Source organism: Heterocephalus glaber, unplaced genomic scaffold (assembly GCF_053883595.1).
Source record: "Heterocephalus glaber isolate CG9 unplaced genomic scaffold, H.glaber_assembly_v1.0 deba00001457, whole genome shotgun sequence".
Classification (NCBI taxonomy): domain Eukaryota; kingdom Metazoa; phylum Chordata; class Mammalia; order Rodentia; family Bathyergidae; genus Heterocephalus; species Heterocephalus glaber.
In genome coordinates, this window is record NW_028258305.1 from 21,337,518 (window position 1) to 21,354,343 (window position 16,826).

The 16,826-nt window shown below is 51.4% G+C and overlaps 1 protein-coding gene across 1 annotated transcript in view; it reads left to right on the forward strand.

Annotated features, from left to right (window-relative positions):
• Kcnk12 (potassium two pore domain channel subfamily K member 12) overlaps window positions 1-15,221 on the forward strand; it is a 41,874-nt gene extending 26,653 nt beyond the window's left edge. The window contains exon 2 of the mRNA XM_004839409.3: window positions 14,260-15,221. Coding sequence (XP_004839466.1) covers window positions 14,260-15,146 — 887 coding nt within the window. The 3' untranslated portion in view covers window positions 15,147-15,221. The remainder of the gene's footprint in view (window positions 1-14,259) is intronic.
• Window positions 15,222-16,826: the final 1,605 nt, after the last annotated feature.

The following is a 16,826-nucleotide window of genomic DNA, read 5'->3' on the forward strand; positions in this document are numbered from 1 at the left end:
GCCATTTCTCTTGCTGTTGTTTTCGCAGGACATTAGGGTCATTGTCTTCAGGATGGGAACCTTATCTTGTTCATTTTTACTTATAAGCTTGAAGATGTAACAGCATTTGTAGGGAGTGAAGTTACAGTTTCAAAAGTAGAAACTACCCTATTTGCACCCAGAACATGTGAAATAGTTAGGCAAGTATACAAAAGAAACTTAAAACCATACATATTTACACAACCCAGAGGCAAGCGCCCCGTGTGGAATCAAGTACACACATGGATGCACACGCACACATATCACTGAGCAAAGTGGAAGCCTGGGAAAGAATGTCTTTTTCTTTTTTTTTTTTGGTACCGGGGATCAAACTTGGGACCTTGTGCTTGCGAGGCAGGTGGCAAAACCACTGAGCTAAATCCCTGGCCCTGGGAAAGAATTTCTTCTACAAAAACCATGTATGCCATCCAGTGAAAGGCCGTGTGGGACACTGAGGACAGAGCCATGTGGAGGGATGTGAAGGCAGCCTCCAAGAGCCAGGGCCTGGCCCAGCACTCAGGCAGGGCTGTGCTGATCTGCAGGACATAGCAGCTCCCAGCATCCTACAGGGCCGCTTCATGACCACCACGGGGTGAGCCCCAAGCAAGGCCACTCCCCCCTTGTCGAGTCCAAACACAGAACAAAGCAAGAGCATCACTCAGCCACAGAATGACCAAACACCCCATCTCGGCCCAGGGGTTTAGCTCAGTGGTTCTGCCACCTGCCTCGTAAGCACAAGGTCCCAAATTTGACCCCCAGTACCAAAAAAATAAAAAACCAGACACCACGTCTCATTACAAGCACCTGGCTGCACTTTGGTCCCCCCACTTGCCAGCTAAGGGTTATCAAGTTGCCCATCCACATCACCCCTCCCTGGCAGCCTCCAATCCCAAGTAAAGCCCACTTTTGCGAGCCCTCTCCCAAGCCACATGACACAAATCACCTCTCTCGGAGCCAGTTCCTTCTGGAGTCCACCAATAGAGAACCGCACAGCTCCTGTGGCATGGAGTGAGCCAATAAACCCACCAGGGTCCACTTCACATGCCTTCCTGGCAGTGTCTGGCCGCAGTGTGGAGACAGTGTTATGCATTCCAGTATTCCTCCCTGCCCCATGTCTCATGAACCTGTTACACTTGATCTCACCATGTCAAAGGAATGTAACTAAAGCCAAGATGGAAACCATGATTCTGGCAGGGTCTCTGGGGACCACTAGCAAGGAGTCAGTCTGTCATTAATACAGCTGCTTGAGCCCCTGTATCACAGTGGCCAAAGGAAATCTAGAACCTGGGCCTTGTCTTCCTGAGCAAAGCAACATAGAAAATAGCAGAGGGTGAGGCTAAGAACCACTCAGATAATAACCCAGAACAGGCCGTCAGAAGGCAGCCAGAACCAACCCCTGCTAGCTGAAAGTGCTGCTGGATGATGAGGATCCAGACAGGGGAAGGGAAAAGGACCTAAGTCACTCCAGATGTTGAAGGTGGTTCAGGGGGCTCAGGGAAGCTGGAGAGGGAGAGTGACACCAGCAGGACATGCTGTAGTGACACAAGTTGTGACTGTGTGCAGCATGGACCAAGAGGAGACATGGTATTTCCAGGTCCAAAGAGAGTCTGGGTGCCAGGCCATGAGGGTCTCTCTGTGCGTGTGGGGAGGGGAAAAGGCAAGGCAATGAGGTAGAAGGAATGTGGATTTGGAGTTGGGCAGACCTGAGTTGCAATCCTGGTGGTGCCTCTTGCTTGGCCCCCCTCTCTGCCCTGTTCCCATAGCAGGGGGCCTGGCTGGCTGTTCCAGAAGAGTGATAGAGAAAAGAGGGCAGAAGAAAAACCCACAGTTGAAAGCTGCAGCCAGATAAATACTCTGGAAGGTCCCTGAGAATCTGCTAGCCCACTCGAGTGATGCGGTAGGGCTTGTCTGCAGCACTTCAGCACATGGGTCTCTGCTAGAGCCTGAGGAGTCAGCAGGGGCTGGGCTATGCCCACTGGGCTGAGGGGGAGGCATGACCCTCCTCTGACTGGAGTAGGGTGCTTCAAACTTCACATTCTGTCTCTGCCACCACAGATGGGGAGCTGGTGGCTGGTGTAGGAAATGAGGACCCTTCCTTGGGCAGGCACTTGCTGGTGTATTCAAAGGCACGATCCCCAGATCACTTGTGAAGTAGGTGTCATTGCACAGGCAAACAAGGCTCAGGGAAGTCGGGCAAAGGGAGTGAAAGTGTAAGACCAGAATACAAGCCTCAGACACCACACCTGCTGCTCTTCCCATCTTGTTCCCAGGCCTGACTCAACTGTAGGTCAGAGAATGCCACTGAAATTCTGCTGTGACATGTGCAGAGCCAAGCATGGGGACACCTCACTCAGGACTGACTTGGTAAGTAGCCTCTGGAGTGGGCAATGCACACTCAGTTGGGCATGGAGGCCCTCAGAGGCGCTGTGCAGCTGCAGGCACAGGTGAAGGACGAGGAAGTGTGTCCCCAGGTACATAAACTGTGACCTGACTGAGAGGAGTTAACTGTCCACTGAGAGCAGGAGTCTGCTTTCCTGAACCACCACTCATTTCCTTTGAAAACCTGCTTTGTGACAGTCCTGGAGGTAGAATGTAACTGGACTGATACTCAGAGCAGGGCAGCTGGGACTGCCTTCTCCCTGCAGCTTACGCGGTCCCCTCTTCTGGAGTTTCCAGATGGGGAGCTCTTCCTGGGGCACCCTGAGCCAGGAGAAGCAGGAGCTGTAGTTGGCCAGGCCTCTCACATCCAAGGCTTCTCTAAGCTTGGACTCAGTCTTCTCCCAAAGTTCTGGGCTGAGGTTTGGGCTCTGCTCTTTTTGTTGGGGGCAGGAGGGGGTGATCTCATCCCTGAAGCAGATTAGTCATCAGAGAGGCAGGGACAGATCTGGGGAGCAGGATGCAGGATGGAGCCAGCTCTATGTAAATGAGTCATCTTCCCGCCAGCTCCATGGGGCCTGGCTTGACAGCTGCTCCCCAGGAGAGGTTGTTAAGCTGGTGCTACCCGGAGGCAGGAGTAGTTAACTGGCTTTTAATAACTCATTTTGCTGAATGACTTCTGGTGAGGAAAGAAAAGCTGAATCTCAGAGATGAAGGCAGGTGGGGGTTGAAGTCGGCCCCATGGCAAGGAAGCTGTGCCAGGTGCAGGTGACTCCAGGGCTGCATTTGCCTTTGCTCACAGTTCATCAAAACCTTTCTGTGTTAACAAGCACTTGGTGGGCGGGTAGCTTGGTGATAGACTGCTTGCTTCTTGCTTCCAGTGCACAAGACGATCCATTCCCAGTGCCAAGGGAAAGAAGTTGCTGGCCCAAAGTCCTGTTTTCCTAGTTCCCTGTGGCTCAGCCACCCCCGCCACTCCGGTCATGAAAAGAAGTCATCCCAGGGCCAGGGATTTAGCTCAGTGATTCTGCCACCTGCCTCACCTGCCTCGCAAGCACAAGGTCCCAAGTTTGATCCCCGGTACTAAAAAAAAATAAGTCATCCCAAAGGCCCCAGAGAGCAAACCAAAGGCAGGCAGCAGAGCAGGGGAGGCTTTCCCCATTGTCTGGCTGACTGGGGCCTCTGCCTCCCGAATCACTGAGCATCAGTGGAGAGAGAAGGCTCCAGGCCCATCCCACTATGGAGGGAAGGAACCCAGCGCCTCTGCCCTCTGGGAGCTGGTCATCTAGTTCTGCATCTAGATCATCTAGGTCTGCCCACAAACTCAGATTTCCCTCCAGCAGTCCTGCTTTAAATACACATGGAACACACACACACTCAATTTTGGGAAGGGAAAAGATGGTGCTTACCTCCAGGTGGGTTTCCTACCCAGGGCAGGGACCAGAGGTGAAGAAACTGAGGTCAGGGAGGGTGGAATGACAGCAAGTCAGTGGCAGAGCCCAGCTTGAGTGCACCCACAGAGACTCTACCTTGCAGCTTCTGTGTGCCACACGATTTGCTCATTCGTTTCCTGCTTTACCTGGGCACCTCTGCTGTGATGTAAGGGCCATGCCTTGCCTGTGGCACTTTCCAGTGAAACATGGTGCTTTGGGCAACTGCCCATGACCTGGGAGCCCTGTTGTCAGTCATCACCACATCCTGAGGTCAGCCATGACACTGTGCCTCATGGGAGGAAGAAGCCCTGGTTAGTGTCCATGTGGCCCTGGCAGCCCTACTCCTAAGTCTGCCCATACTCTTGAGAAAGGTGCCACTGGCCCTTCCCACATCCCAAGGGATGGAGACTTCTGAGTTGCCCTTCTGTCCAGGGCTTCCTGATTCCTTCCTCTGAGGCCCATCCCACTGTGGGCCTTTGGGATGACTTCTTTTAATGACAGGAGGGGGAGGAGTGGTTGAGTGGCAGGGAGCTAGGAAAACAGGACTGAATGCAGCAGGTGTGGGCTAGAAACTTCTTCCCCTTGGCATTGGGGATGGATCGCCTTGTGCATGGGAAGCAAGAAGCAAGCACTCTGCCACCGAGCTACCCAGCCACCAAGGCTGGGTCACCCGCTTCCACAGGCTGGTGCAAAGTGGACAGAAGCTTCTTCCAGTGCTTTCCTGTTCCTTCTTCCCCAGATTCATTCTGCTAAACAACCAGAGCCCCATGTGGGCACCAGCGGGCTGAGCCCCACATGTGCTCCGGGCCCTGTGCACCCCCTTCTGGCTGTTGGGCCTCTGCTCCCTCCCTCTCGAAGTCCTGTCTTCGAGACTGAACACAAATACCTCTCCCTCCACAGGTCTTCCCTAGGGCTTCCCCCAGAAGGCCTCAGTCCTCATTCTCACCTAAATGGTCTGGACTCACCTTGGGTCTGGGAGTGCTTTAGGATCCCCCATGCGATCTGTTGTGCTGCTGAAGTGGAGCAATGTCCTCCTCGCCTGTCTGCAAGGTCTTGGGCATTCCTTTTGCAAATGTGGACTCCGCCAGCTGCTTGCTCCCTCATCTTGGGCAAGTTACTGAACCTCAACAGCTGAACCTCAATGTCTTTATCTAGTTAATGGATTCAGTTTTAAAAACTCACAAATAGGGGTGATCGAAATTCCTACTGTAGTTCATTAGATCTAAGACACCACGCATTATGAATGCACCAGCATTGTGTATGCCACAATGAATTTAAAATGCTGCCAAAGAAACTGTCAGGCTGTTGTCGATTGTGAGATGTGTTAAAATGTGACCTGAGAGCTGTGACTTGGAGTTACCACAGCCAGTGTCTCTCCCGGTTGTTTCGAGGATTGAATGAACTGATACATGTGCAGCGTGTCTAGCGAGGTTCTTACCCTCTGTGTTGCCATCCTTCAGGCAGTGCTTTCACCACCTTTCCCAGCCAGATCAGCCCCTGGCTGTCCCAAAAGGATCCAGCTTACCCGGGCTCAGATGAGAAATCATTTTTTTCATATAAGTATGTTTTGTGCAGTATTTGGTACATATATATGAAAAAGCAATTTCTTATCTACTTAAAATTCACATTGAATTGAATCCCTGTGTTTTATGTGGCAACTCTATTGAGCCTCCTATTTCTGAGTCTTTTTCCATCCCTGCCCACTGACCCCTCTCCTCAGCTTCCCGGTCTCTCTGATATTTAACACTCTCCCTTGAGGATGTTGAAATTTGCACTTTCAGTCATTCAGTCAACAAATAACTATCACTGCCTATCCCCTGCTCATTGTAGAAGGATTAATAATAATAATGAACCTTTACAAAGGGTGTATTAATATACTATGCACTGTTCTGTTTTCTATATATGAACTCTATTCACAAAAAATCCTTGAGGTGGTTACATTATTACAAATGAAGCATTTGTGGTACACAGAGGTTAATCAATTTGCTCAAAGTCACACAGTTAGGAACAGTGGTACTAGGATTCACGTCGGGGCAGCCTGGTTCCAAATATGAGGTGGCCCTATTTGGAAAAGGTTCCCCATCTCATCGGTAAGGCAGACCCGAAAAGGTCATTAATCTGTTCTGGCTACTCAAAATATGCTTCAGTGATCAGAGACAGTTCACCTAGGCTCAGGTTAGAAATTAATCACAAGCCTTACCCCAGACTCTTATAAGATCCCCAGGGGGTTCCCAAGCACTCTGACTTGAGAATCATTGCTCCACATAGGTGGTGACATGTCTAACAAATGCTAAGCTCTCTTCTAGGTATTGCAGTGTTGCATGACTTTCTTAAATGTAGGAAATCCTCACTCAGTTTTAAAATGCTTCATCCTTACTTCTTCATGAGGGTAGAGAATAGCATTTCCCAAAGACTGATGAGATCAAACACATTCTGTGGTCAAAATCATTTGGGGAGCCTGGGTAGTGTTAGGATTCATATATCAACTGAGTCCCATTACCATAGTAAGTGCTCTATAAAGTCTTGCAGTAAATAAATGTCTCACTTTATTTACTCCATCTGTCTTAGTTGTGGGAAATCTCTCCACTACTGCCCACCATCCTGGAAACACACTTTGGCATAGTATACTGCCGTTTGCAAAGGCTCACAGAAGCTAGTGATAGTGTCATGCTTCAGTCACTTAGCCACAACAGAAGTCAAACTTATGTTTTTGGTTTTTGGGTTTTTGGGTTTTTGTTGTTGTTGTTGTTGTTGGTACTGGGGATCGAACTCATGACCTTGCACTTGAAAGGCAGGCACAGCACCACTGAGCTAAATCCTTGGCCAGAAGTCAAACTTCCGAATTTAAATCTGGTACTATTTCCTTGACAACAGGCTACTTAATCAGGTCCCTGAGCCACCAGTACTGCCAGCGTGGGTCTGAGTATAAGTCACAGTAAATTTAAGCAGGAAAGGGGGTTCAGGGGCTCATGCAGGTAAAGTCCATAGGTTACATAGGCAGCGTGGCTGCTTTGATTTGACAAGACACTGGGAACATCAAGACCTTACTCTCACTTAACCTTCTGTAGTGTCAGCTCTATGCTAAAGCTGGCTCTCCAGGCTCCCAAGAGCTACCCACCATTCCAGAGACCACCTCTTCACCCTAGGTTCCCAGGGCAGCTCTTCTAAGAGGGAGAAGCTCTTAACCCAGAAACATGCAGAAAAACTCTTCTCTCCTTACATTGGCCCAAGTGGCACCACAGGCCAATTCCTGAGCAAGGGAAATACCCTGCACTGGTTGTCCCAGTCCACCCCATCCTTCAGCCAGTCATGGTGGAGAACTGGATTATCCTGGTTGGCGAAGGCTAGTAGAGCATGTTCCTGGTGTTGGGTCAGCTCTGCAAGTGGCCTGGCTGTGGCTCAGTGCCGGGTTAGAGAGGGCCATTAAGCTACAGTGTCCACCACTAGGGTGTCAGGTAGGTGGAAATTCAAGTGAAATATTCCCAGCTGGACAAGATTCCAACTAGGAGGGTCACCTGGGATACTTTATTAACCTTGTATCTTCAAGTAATGATTTTGGTCCACTTATATCCCATCCATCTGGGGAATATTTGTTAAAAAAAATTTTTTTTTGGTACCGGGAATCAAACTCGGGTCCTTCCGCTTTTGAGGCAGGTGGTGGAACCATTGAGCTAAATCCTCGGCCCAGGAATATTTGTTAAAATGCAGATTCCTCCTATAATCCAGCACTTAGGGAGGCTGAGGCAGGAAAATGATAAATTCAAGCCCTGCCTGGGCAACTTATTGCAACCCTGTCTCAAAAACTTAAAAGTGTGCCAGGGATGTAGCTTAATGTGAAGGCCTTTGGTTCATTTCCAGTGAAAAAAAGAAAAAGGAAAAAAGTAGATTTCTGGGTCCTGACCACTTTTCTGAAAATACTAACTAAACCCTCTGGAGTGGGACCTGCCTTAAAACCTGCGTTTAATCATACAGCCGTTTCTTGGACCAGCCCGGTCTAAACATGCTGTCCTAGGGTAGTTATTAGCAGTGCCACTTTTACTCTAAAAAGTATCCCAGGTTGGACTATAAATTACATCTCCCCACCCTGTGCCCCGAGGTGACAGTGCAGAGCCCAGCAGAAGGTCCCAGAGGACAAGGAGTCTTTGCATTGGTCTGGTGCAGTGGAAAGGGCATGGGCTTCCAGGCAGCTCAGCCTCTGACAAACCATGGTCATGAGAAGTTGTTCCTCCCTAGCCACTGCTGGTCCGCATTGCTAGGGGAACAAGGCCTCCTTCGTGGGGCAGCTGTGACCCTGGGAAGGCATGTGTCACGTGTCCCCTAGAGGCTGCCACCATGCAGAAACCTGATGCAGATCCAGGCTGGCCTCCTGAGCCACTCCCAGGCTCTCTGAGCTGAACTCTGAAGGCCCTGTCACCAGGCCCTATTTGCAAAGGCGGCAGCAGACAGGCTGTGGGATGAGCTTCACAGCTTTTGTCAAGTGGCATAATAAAGCCCCCAAGTGTCTGCTCCCTGCAAACTGGGATGGCAGATCAATTGCAGCATAAACAAAGTAGCATGGATAACACCTCTGCAGGGAGTGACAGGGAGGGGGAACAGGGTTTGCCTTTTCCCTGGCTGAAGCTTCTTGGCCCTCTCCAGAGCCAGCCTGCATCCCCACAAATTGCCAGAGCTTGGGGCACTCTTCCCTAACTCTGGGAAGTAGCTGGCTGGGCAGCAGTGCCACACCTAGGCCTGACCCATGGCCTCAGCCTCCCCCAGAGCCCTGAGCCCTCCAATGTTGATGGAGGAGAACAGAGCATCCCCGGTCCCCTGGGCAGAGCTGACTGGCCAGAAGGGAAGAGGAATGGGCACAAGGAGCCAGACCTCAGGATTCGGGCTGCAGAGGGACACTCAGGCTGCTCCTTGTGCCATCAGAGCAATCCAGACCTACCTATCCCCTTCATTCTGGGCAGAGTGCCACACAGCCAGTCACATACCAGTGTACATTTGGGACCTGCAGTCACTCCCTGACCAAGTGATCATGCTGAATGACAAGTTCCAGCCCAGACTCCGTGGGGCCAGAAGGGAGGAGATGTGCTGTCCCAGGGGAGGAATCTGTACAAAACCCACAAGAGGCACTGTGCAGGGACCCTGGGAGGACAGAAGCTGCACTTGTCTGGCTTTGCACCCCACCCTGGGCCTTCATGGAGCTGCCAGCCTCGGTCCTCAGTAGATGTTCGTGGGGGGAGCTGCACGTCTGGTGTCGGCCGTCCACCGTGGGAAGGAGGGCAGGTGGTGGCAGGTCTCATCTAGGTTCAGTCATCCAGGCAAGGGGCCTGAGGGGCCCTGAGGTGGAGAGATGGCCTTGCATGTGGAAGAGGTCAGCAGGGCAGGCCTGGGGACCAAGGAGCAGATGCACAGCCTGCCTGGGTCAGTCAGACTGTTAGCCAGAGGCAGCATCCCCTCCGCATCCCATTCTGCATGCTGTCCCCAAGCTCTGGGTCAAGTCCTATCTAAATGGCCAGCTTGTCCAAGATGTGCTGGGCAGTGGAGACCTCTCCCCTCTACCCAGGCCAAGGAAGCAGGAATGACCAGTGGAAAGAGAGCCAGAGGACAGCCAGCCAATTCTTGGGGATGGAAGCACCACTGAAGGACAGTCCCTCCTCCATGAAAACACTCTTCTGGCTGGGCATGGTGGTCCACACCTGTAATCCCAGCACTTGGGAGGCTAAGGCAGGATTGCCATAAGCTCGAGCCCACCCTGTTGTTCTCCTGGGTGTCCTGACGGGACTGCCTGTGGTAGGGACAGCATGGGCTTCACATGCTATCAGAAGGATGTGGTGGTCCATCTTGTAGTCCCAGCATCCTGGGAAGCTGAGGCAGGAGGATCAGAAAGTTCAAGACTAGCTTGGGCAACTTAACAAGACCTTGTTACAAAATAAAAATAAAAAAGGAGGGAATAGGATTTAGCTCAATGGCACCATGCCTGCCTCAAAAGCTCAAGGTTCTGAGTTCAATCCCTGGTACCAAAAAAAAAAAAAAGGACCAGGGGTATGGGTCAAAGGGAAAGCCCTGGGTTCAATCCTCAGTACCACACAGAAGAAGCGCCACTAGGCATGGGGTCCAGTCTGGGCTCCATTTCCAAGCTAAGTGGCCCTGGCAAGTGCCACAGCTGTGGGCCCTCAGCTCCCTCCTCTGTGGGTCAGGTGTCCTGGCAGGTTGCAGAGAAGAAGTGAGGTGACACATAGGGCCTGGCACAGCGTGTGGCATGAGGCTGGCTCTGTTAGATGGCATCCCTTTCCTCCATGCAGAGCAAATCCAGGGGCAACCAGTTTGTGAAATGGGCCATCACAGGAAGTAGCATTGTCTTCTGTCGTTTGTAAGAACTCTCTTTTGGATCTGTTAGCAACGTCTTCATGGGTGTCAGTTTTCCAAGTAGTTTTTTTAAAAAAACAGGAAGTACTAGTGTTGAGCTAAAGTCTTATTGTTGGATGTTAAATCCAACCTTCAAATTTGCTTTTCTCAAAGTTTAGCCTCTTCCTCCAGCCCTGGTCTGACCTGTGCCTCAGGGACTTGCACTATGGGGCATAGGATGTGGCAAAGCTTGCCTTGGCCTTTGTCAGTGAGCCACTGTCATTCTTCCTCAGCTTTGCTGGCAGGACTGAGATGCCCACAGTTGGGACAGGCAGGGCAGCTCTTACATGGAGCTGAGCTGAGGTCCTTCTGAGCCCCTCCCTGAGTGGGCGTTTCCCCTCCATCTCCTCTCTGGGTTACCTCTCATATGGTTCCCAAACCCCTGCCCCCGGGCCTTTTACTGCTAGGACCCTGGGTCCCAGCATGTGGCCCTCTTGGATGCTCTCCGGAGCTCTTCCTTCTAGGTCCACCCAACCCTCTCACTCTCATGCATCCTGAGGCTAGAAAGACTGTGTGTTAGTTTTCTGTTGCATAATGAAGTCTTGACAGTGAATTTAGGAAGAGATAAGCATTATTTGGCTCATAGCTTTGGATGTTCCAGTCCATGGTGTTTTGGTATTTGGGCCTGTGAGAGGCAGCACATCAGGTGTGGGGGGGGGGGGAACAGAGCTGCTCACCTAGGGGCTGGGAGTGCAACTCAGTGGTGGACCCATACTTAGCAGGTGCAAGGTCCTGGATTCAATCCTCAGCACAAAAACCAAAGGAAAAAAAACACTCACCTCATGGTCAAGGAGCAGAAGAAAATGAGGAGGGACCCCATCCCACAATCCCCCCTCAAAGCATCTCCTCCAAGGGCCTAAAGGTTCCACTGCTTCCTGATCACCACCCTAGGGACCCAGCCTTTAACACATGGACCTCTGGGGAATATTTAGATCCAAACTATACGCTGGCACAGTGGGTCGGTCACACCTGTAATCCCATCCACTAGGGAGGCTGAGGCAGTAGAATCACTTGGGTTCAAGAGTTTGAAGGCAGCCTGGGCAACACAGACCCTGTCACAAAAGAAAAGAAAGATCCAGACTATAGCACTCTAGAAGTATAGACCGCTCCCATCGCTGCCCTCCCCTGCCCTGCTGTGTGGCAGCCCAGCCAGCCTCTCATCCAGCTCAACAGCACAGCTTCAGATGCCCAAGGGCCCTGTCTGGCTCTCCCAGGACTCTCCCCATGTCCCAGCCAACAGCTCAGCAGCATCCACCTGGGAGGTGAGCTGTGGGCTGGCCTCTTGCTGCAGCCCTACAACCATCAGGTGGCCTGGGCAGGAAGGATGCCAAGCACTGCCCACTGCATAGCTCACCACCTCATGCCCATTGCCACCACCCCCGGGATAACTTCCAGCCTTCTAGTACAGTCTGGGGGAGTAGGGGCTGGTGCTCACCTACAGACATGCTTTGCTGATTGCCTGAGTCCCACGTGGATGTGTCTAGAGCTCCTCTTTACAGTGGGGAGTCACAAACCACACTGTGTTCTTAGCTTTGGGACTTTAGCTGAAAATCCTAAAGAGTAAGAATTCCACTCAACATTGTCTTAGCAAGACAAAGCATTAACTTTCTGGGCTCAGGATTTTCACTTTCTTTAGAATGGTTTTGTTCCTGGAGGTTTTGTTTCCCTCAAGGGCTAGAAGCAGTGTTGTGTACATTGGTCTAAGGCACCAAGCTCGAAACTAGAGCAAAAGGGTGGTAGTCTGTTCCCAAACAGGGTATAGTGCATATCCCTTCTGTCCTTCCTTCCTCACCAATACACCTGAATTAAGGCCCCCTACACTTTAAATGATCTACAAATTTAAACAATTTTTATCATCAGAGTACAGGAAAGTCATAAAACACACAGCTTAACAAATCTTAACACAGCTGTTCCCCGTGTAACTGCCACCCAGGTCAAAAGGACATCCCTAGCACCCCTGAAGCCCCCCCCACGTACCCTCCCAGTAACTATCCTGCCACCACCCAGAGGAAACCCCAGCACTGACAGTCATCAAAATCACTTTCTCAGTTTTCCTTATCATTTGACCAACCAAGTATGCATCCCTAAAAAATACTGTCATTCAGTTTCTCCTGATTTGGGCATAATTGGGCCAATGGAATTGGGCATAATGGAATAATGCAGAATGTATCTTTTTGTGTCCGGTTTGTTTAACGTCCTCTTTGTGAGATTCACCCATGTGGTAAGTAGCTGTGGTTCATTCTTTTTCATCCTGTCTATTGCTATATAATGAATAGACCATGATTTAGTTACATTGCAGGACATAAGGAATCTCAGTCTAGTACTTTTAACAAACACACTCCCACTCCACATACAGCCATAAAATTCAGAACTGATTTCTTTGTTTTTATTTATTTATTTATTTTTTGGTCCCGGGAATCGAACTCAGAACCTTGCGCTTGCAAGGCAGGTGGCAGAACCACTGACCTAAATCCCCAGCCCTGGAACTGATTTCTTTATGAACTCAAGAACTTGAGTTTGTCTTTAAAGTAGCCAGGCATAGTGCCACATGCCTGTAATCCCAGCACTCTGGAGGCTGAAGCAAGAGGATCCCTGTGAGTTCGAGGCCAGTCTGGGCTACATAATGAGTTCAAGGCCAGCCTGAACCACATAGTGAGATCCTGTCTAAAGAAACCAAAAAATCAACAAAAAAAAAGAGAGAAAAATCCATTTATCAAGTTCCTGGGTGAACTACTAGTTTGTTGTTTTTCCACTCTTTTGTGGCAAGTTCTGATTGTAGCGACATAATCCATGTTCTTCAACATGGGTAATATCTTAACATTTTCCCCAAACTTGAGTCATTAAACAAGATGAATACCATGGTCAAATAACTGGGTATATCCCGCAGGGAAGTTAGAGAATGATTAACATATACATTTAAGAAATATACTCTGAAATTACAGTATTATAAGAAGTATTTTCTCTGGCCTGTTTAGGGAAATAGCCAGACAGGACAAACTCTTCTCTACCCCTTTCCTGGGGCTGGCCCTACTCAACTGGCAATGCACAAGCATGAATTAAAAAGGGACAACCCTGAAGTTTTGCTGCTGGAGGTGTTGAAAGGTGCCACAGGGCTGCTCACAAAAAGGGTCCATTTTCAGGTTAGCTTCCAAACAACAAGTGAATCCTCCCATCCAGAGATTAAAACCCTTGCCATAACCAGTCAAGCAACCCCACAAAGAGACCACAGCCAGCAGTGAGCAGAGCTTAGGAAGAAGGAACAATGCCTTGGATGGCACAGGCAAGCACACTGGCAGGCAGCTTGGTCTCCTGCAGAAATCAATTCATAGAGACTTTTAAAGCCAGTGCTTTAAACAAGTGCGTAGGCTTAGGCATAACTGTGAGTGTTAAAAGCAGTAAGCAGCTGCCCAGGCCCAGAGCACACTGCCAGGTCAGAACCCCAGACCACAACATCTGGACCTAAACCTTTCCCTTGGCCAGTGTGAGCAAGGGTGACTGACGGAGGGCCTCGGAGAAGGGGCTGACACTCAATGTCAGAGTCACACTCAGGCTCCGAAGGCCGCAGGTGAACTCACTTTCAATCCTCTCGTCAACTTCACAAAGCCTTTTTCTGGGTCCATGATCCCACCTGATCCCACTCTCCCTGGTCCCAGAGTGAGCAATCCCAGCTAAGATGAAGGCTTTCTGGAAATCTGTCCTAAGGAGGCGGTGCCGTGGGTTGCTTTAAAATCAGTTGTGGGGGTGCAAGTGCCCTCGGTTGCCTTTGTGGTCACCTGGGGGTGTGCGCCTGTGAACAACTTCTGCTTCATATGTGCCGCAGGGCCCTTCCTGTGACCCTCTGGCCCCATCCATGTTGGTTGATGGACCCCAGCCAGCCACCCAGGTGACTTCCATCAATCCAGAAGAGGCCAAGTCCAGGAACGCCTCTAGTACCACCAAGGGAGGGAGATGGCAAGTCCCTCACCTCACCTGTCTGCTCCAGCCCCGTGCTTCCTGGCAACCCCACTCTCGCCCATCCCGTGTGTCTGTGTCCCCGCAGGTTTCGGCATGACCACGCCTGCCACTGTGGGCGGAAAGGCCTTCCTCATTGCCTACGGGCTGTTCGGCTGCGCGGGGACTATCTTGTTCTTCAACCTCTTCCTGGAGCGCATCATCTCGCTGCTGGCCTTCGTGATGCGCGCGTGCCGCGAGCGCCGCCTGCGCCGCAGTGGGCTGCTGCCCGCGCCACTGCGCCCCGAGGCCGACGGGCTGGCGGGCTGGAAGCCCTCTGTGTACCACGTGCTGCTCATCCTGGGGCTCTTCGCCGTGCTGCTGTCCTGCTGCGCCTCCGCCATGTACGCCAGCGTGGAGGGCTGGGGCTACGTGGACTCGCTTTACTTCTGCTTCGTCACCTTCAGCACGATTGGCTTCGGGGACCTGGTGAGCAGCCAGCGCGCCGCCTACCGCAACCAGGGCCTCTACCGCCTGGGCAACTTCCTCTTCATCCTGCTCGGCGTGTGCTGCATCTACTCGCTCTTCAACGTCGTCTCCATCCTCATCAAGCAGGTGCTCAACTGGATGCTGCGCAAGCTGAGCTGCGCCTGCTGCGCGCGCTGCTGCCCGACGCCCGGCGCGCCCCTGGCCCGGCGCAACGCCATCACACCGGGCTCGCGCCTGCGCCGCCGCCTGGCCGCGCTCGGAGCCCGCCCCGCGCCTCGCGACCCCGACGCCGAGGGCCGCCGCCTCTCCGGCGAGCTTATCTCCATGCGTGATCTCACGGCTTCCAACAAGGTGTCGCTAGCCCTGCTACAGAAGCAGCTGTCGGAGACGGCCAACGGCCACCCGCGCGGTGCGTGCATCCCCGCGCGCCAGAACGGCTTCTCGGGGGGCGTGGGCGCGCTGGGCATCATGAACAACCGGCTGGCAGAGACCAGCGCCGCCAGGTAGAGCGCTCTCGAATCTGGCGCTTTCTTAATCTTTATCCAATAAAATGAAACCAAAAAAAGAAATTTTTAAAAGAAATGCTATTTGGCCAGGCCTGATATTATGAAGGGCAGGTTTTGGGGGAGCCCGTGTCCTCAGCAGGTTCTCCAGGGAGAAAAAGTGGCACCCCAAGTCCCCACCTGGCTCCAGCCGCAGCAAGGAGAGCTCCATTCCCGGGCTCTGCAGACTGGCACCAGACCCTTCCTCATGCTCATAAGCAGCTGGCAACCCCAAAACATATGGTGCATCTTTTCATGGCTCTGAATTACCTCCACAGCATTTAGAATCCTGGCCCAGCCTAGCAGCTTCCTTCTGGTCATCAGAAGTGAGATAGTCACAGTTTTGACAGGTGGGGGTGGGGACAGCCATATGTTGCCTCCCGTGTGTGTATATATAGAACAGCCACTACACACAGACAATGCTGTAGTATTATGCAAGGAGATGAGGCATAGCACCCACTTGCGGACTGTGGCATTTCCCCCACATTTGCAAATTGCAAATGGTAAGGGGCTTAGCTGGCCTTTCCCAGCCTGGAGGTAGTCCACTCGGCACAGCACACAGGGCAGTGACTAGCTCAGGAGGGGAGCGCTCAGGCAAAGGGACCCTGCCCTGCTCCATCCGGAACCCCCAACGCTGTTCACACTTGCAAGCTTCATCCACACACAGGAGAGTTCACCATTACTAATGAACTATGTGACACATCTCAAACAAGAGGTTTTCTTTTTTTTCTTAACTACCGTTGATCAGTTCAACTTTTTTCCTTGTTAAAGAGCACAGCCCACATCCCCTCGCCCCGATGAGTCAGGGAGCTGCCAGCTATACCAGGAACCCAAAGCAGCCCTCTACAAATATCAGGGCATTTGGCTCCAGGGCCCATGGAAGATGCGGAAGGACAGAATCAAGGAATGTATTTCTTATGTGCACAGTCTGCAGTGGAGGTGGAGGGAGGGAGGTGGGGGAGCTGGCAGGAACCCTGGAAGGAACTTGAGGGTTACAGTCATGTTGTGTATGATCCTCAGGCTCAAGAACCGATTCTCCTGGATTCTGCAACTTGTGGGGCTAGAAGTGGGGAATGGAGCTGTGAAGCAACACTTCTCTGCCCTTGTTTCTTACCTAAAGAAATGTTGACCCTCAGGACCAGGATGTGACCCCATCTGATAGGAAGACTTAGAAAAGTACCACCTTGCCACCATCTCTAGCAATGCTGTGACCTCTCCCTCTCTGGCATTGCCGGTAGCGCACACACACACACACGCACACACACACAAGCAGGCACATGTGCATGCTCACATGCAAACAGCATTAAGAGTCATGCTTGACGGGCCTGGGATTTAGCTCAGTGGTTTTGCTGCCTGCTGCGCAAGCACAAGGACCTGAGTTTGATCCCTGGTACCAAAAAAAAAAAAAGAGTTATGCTTGAATGTCAGGCTCCTCTTTCCTCTTTTTTTTTTTTTTTTTTTTTGGTACCGGGGTTCGAACTAGGGTCCTTGCACTTGCGAAGCAGGCAGCAAAACCACTAAGCTAAATCTCCAGCCCTCCTCTTTCCTCTTGCAGTTTACAGCAAGAAGGAAAATGAGCTGGAGTCTCAGGCACTCTCAAGCTACTTGGGGGTAATTTCTCATGGGGTTAGAATTGGTTGTTTTT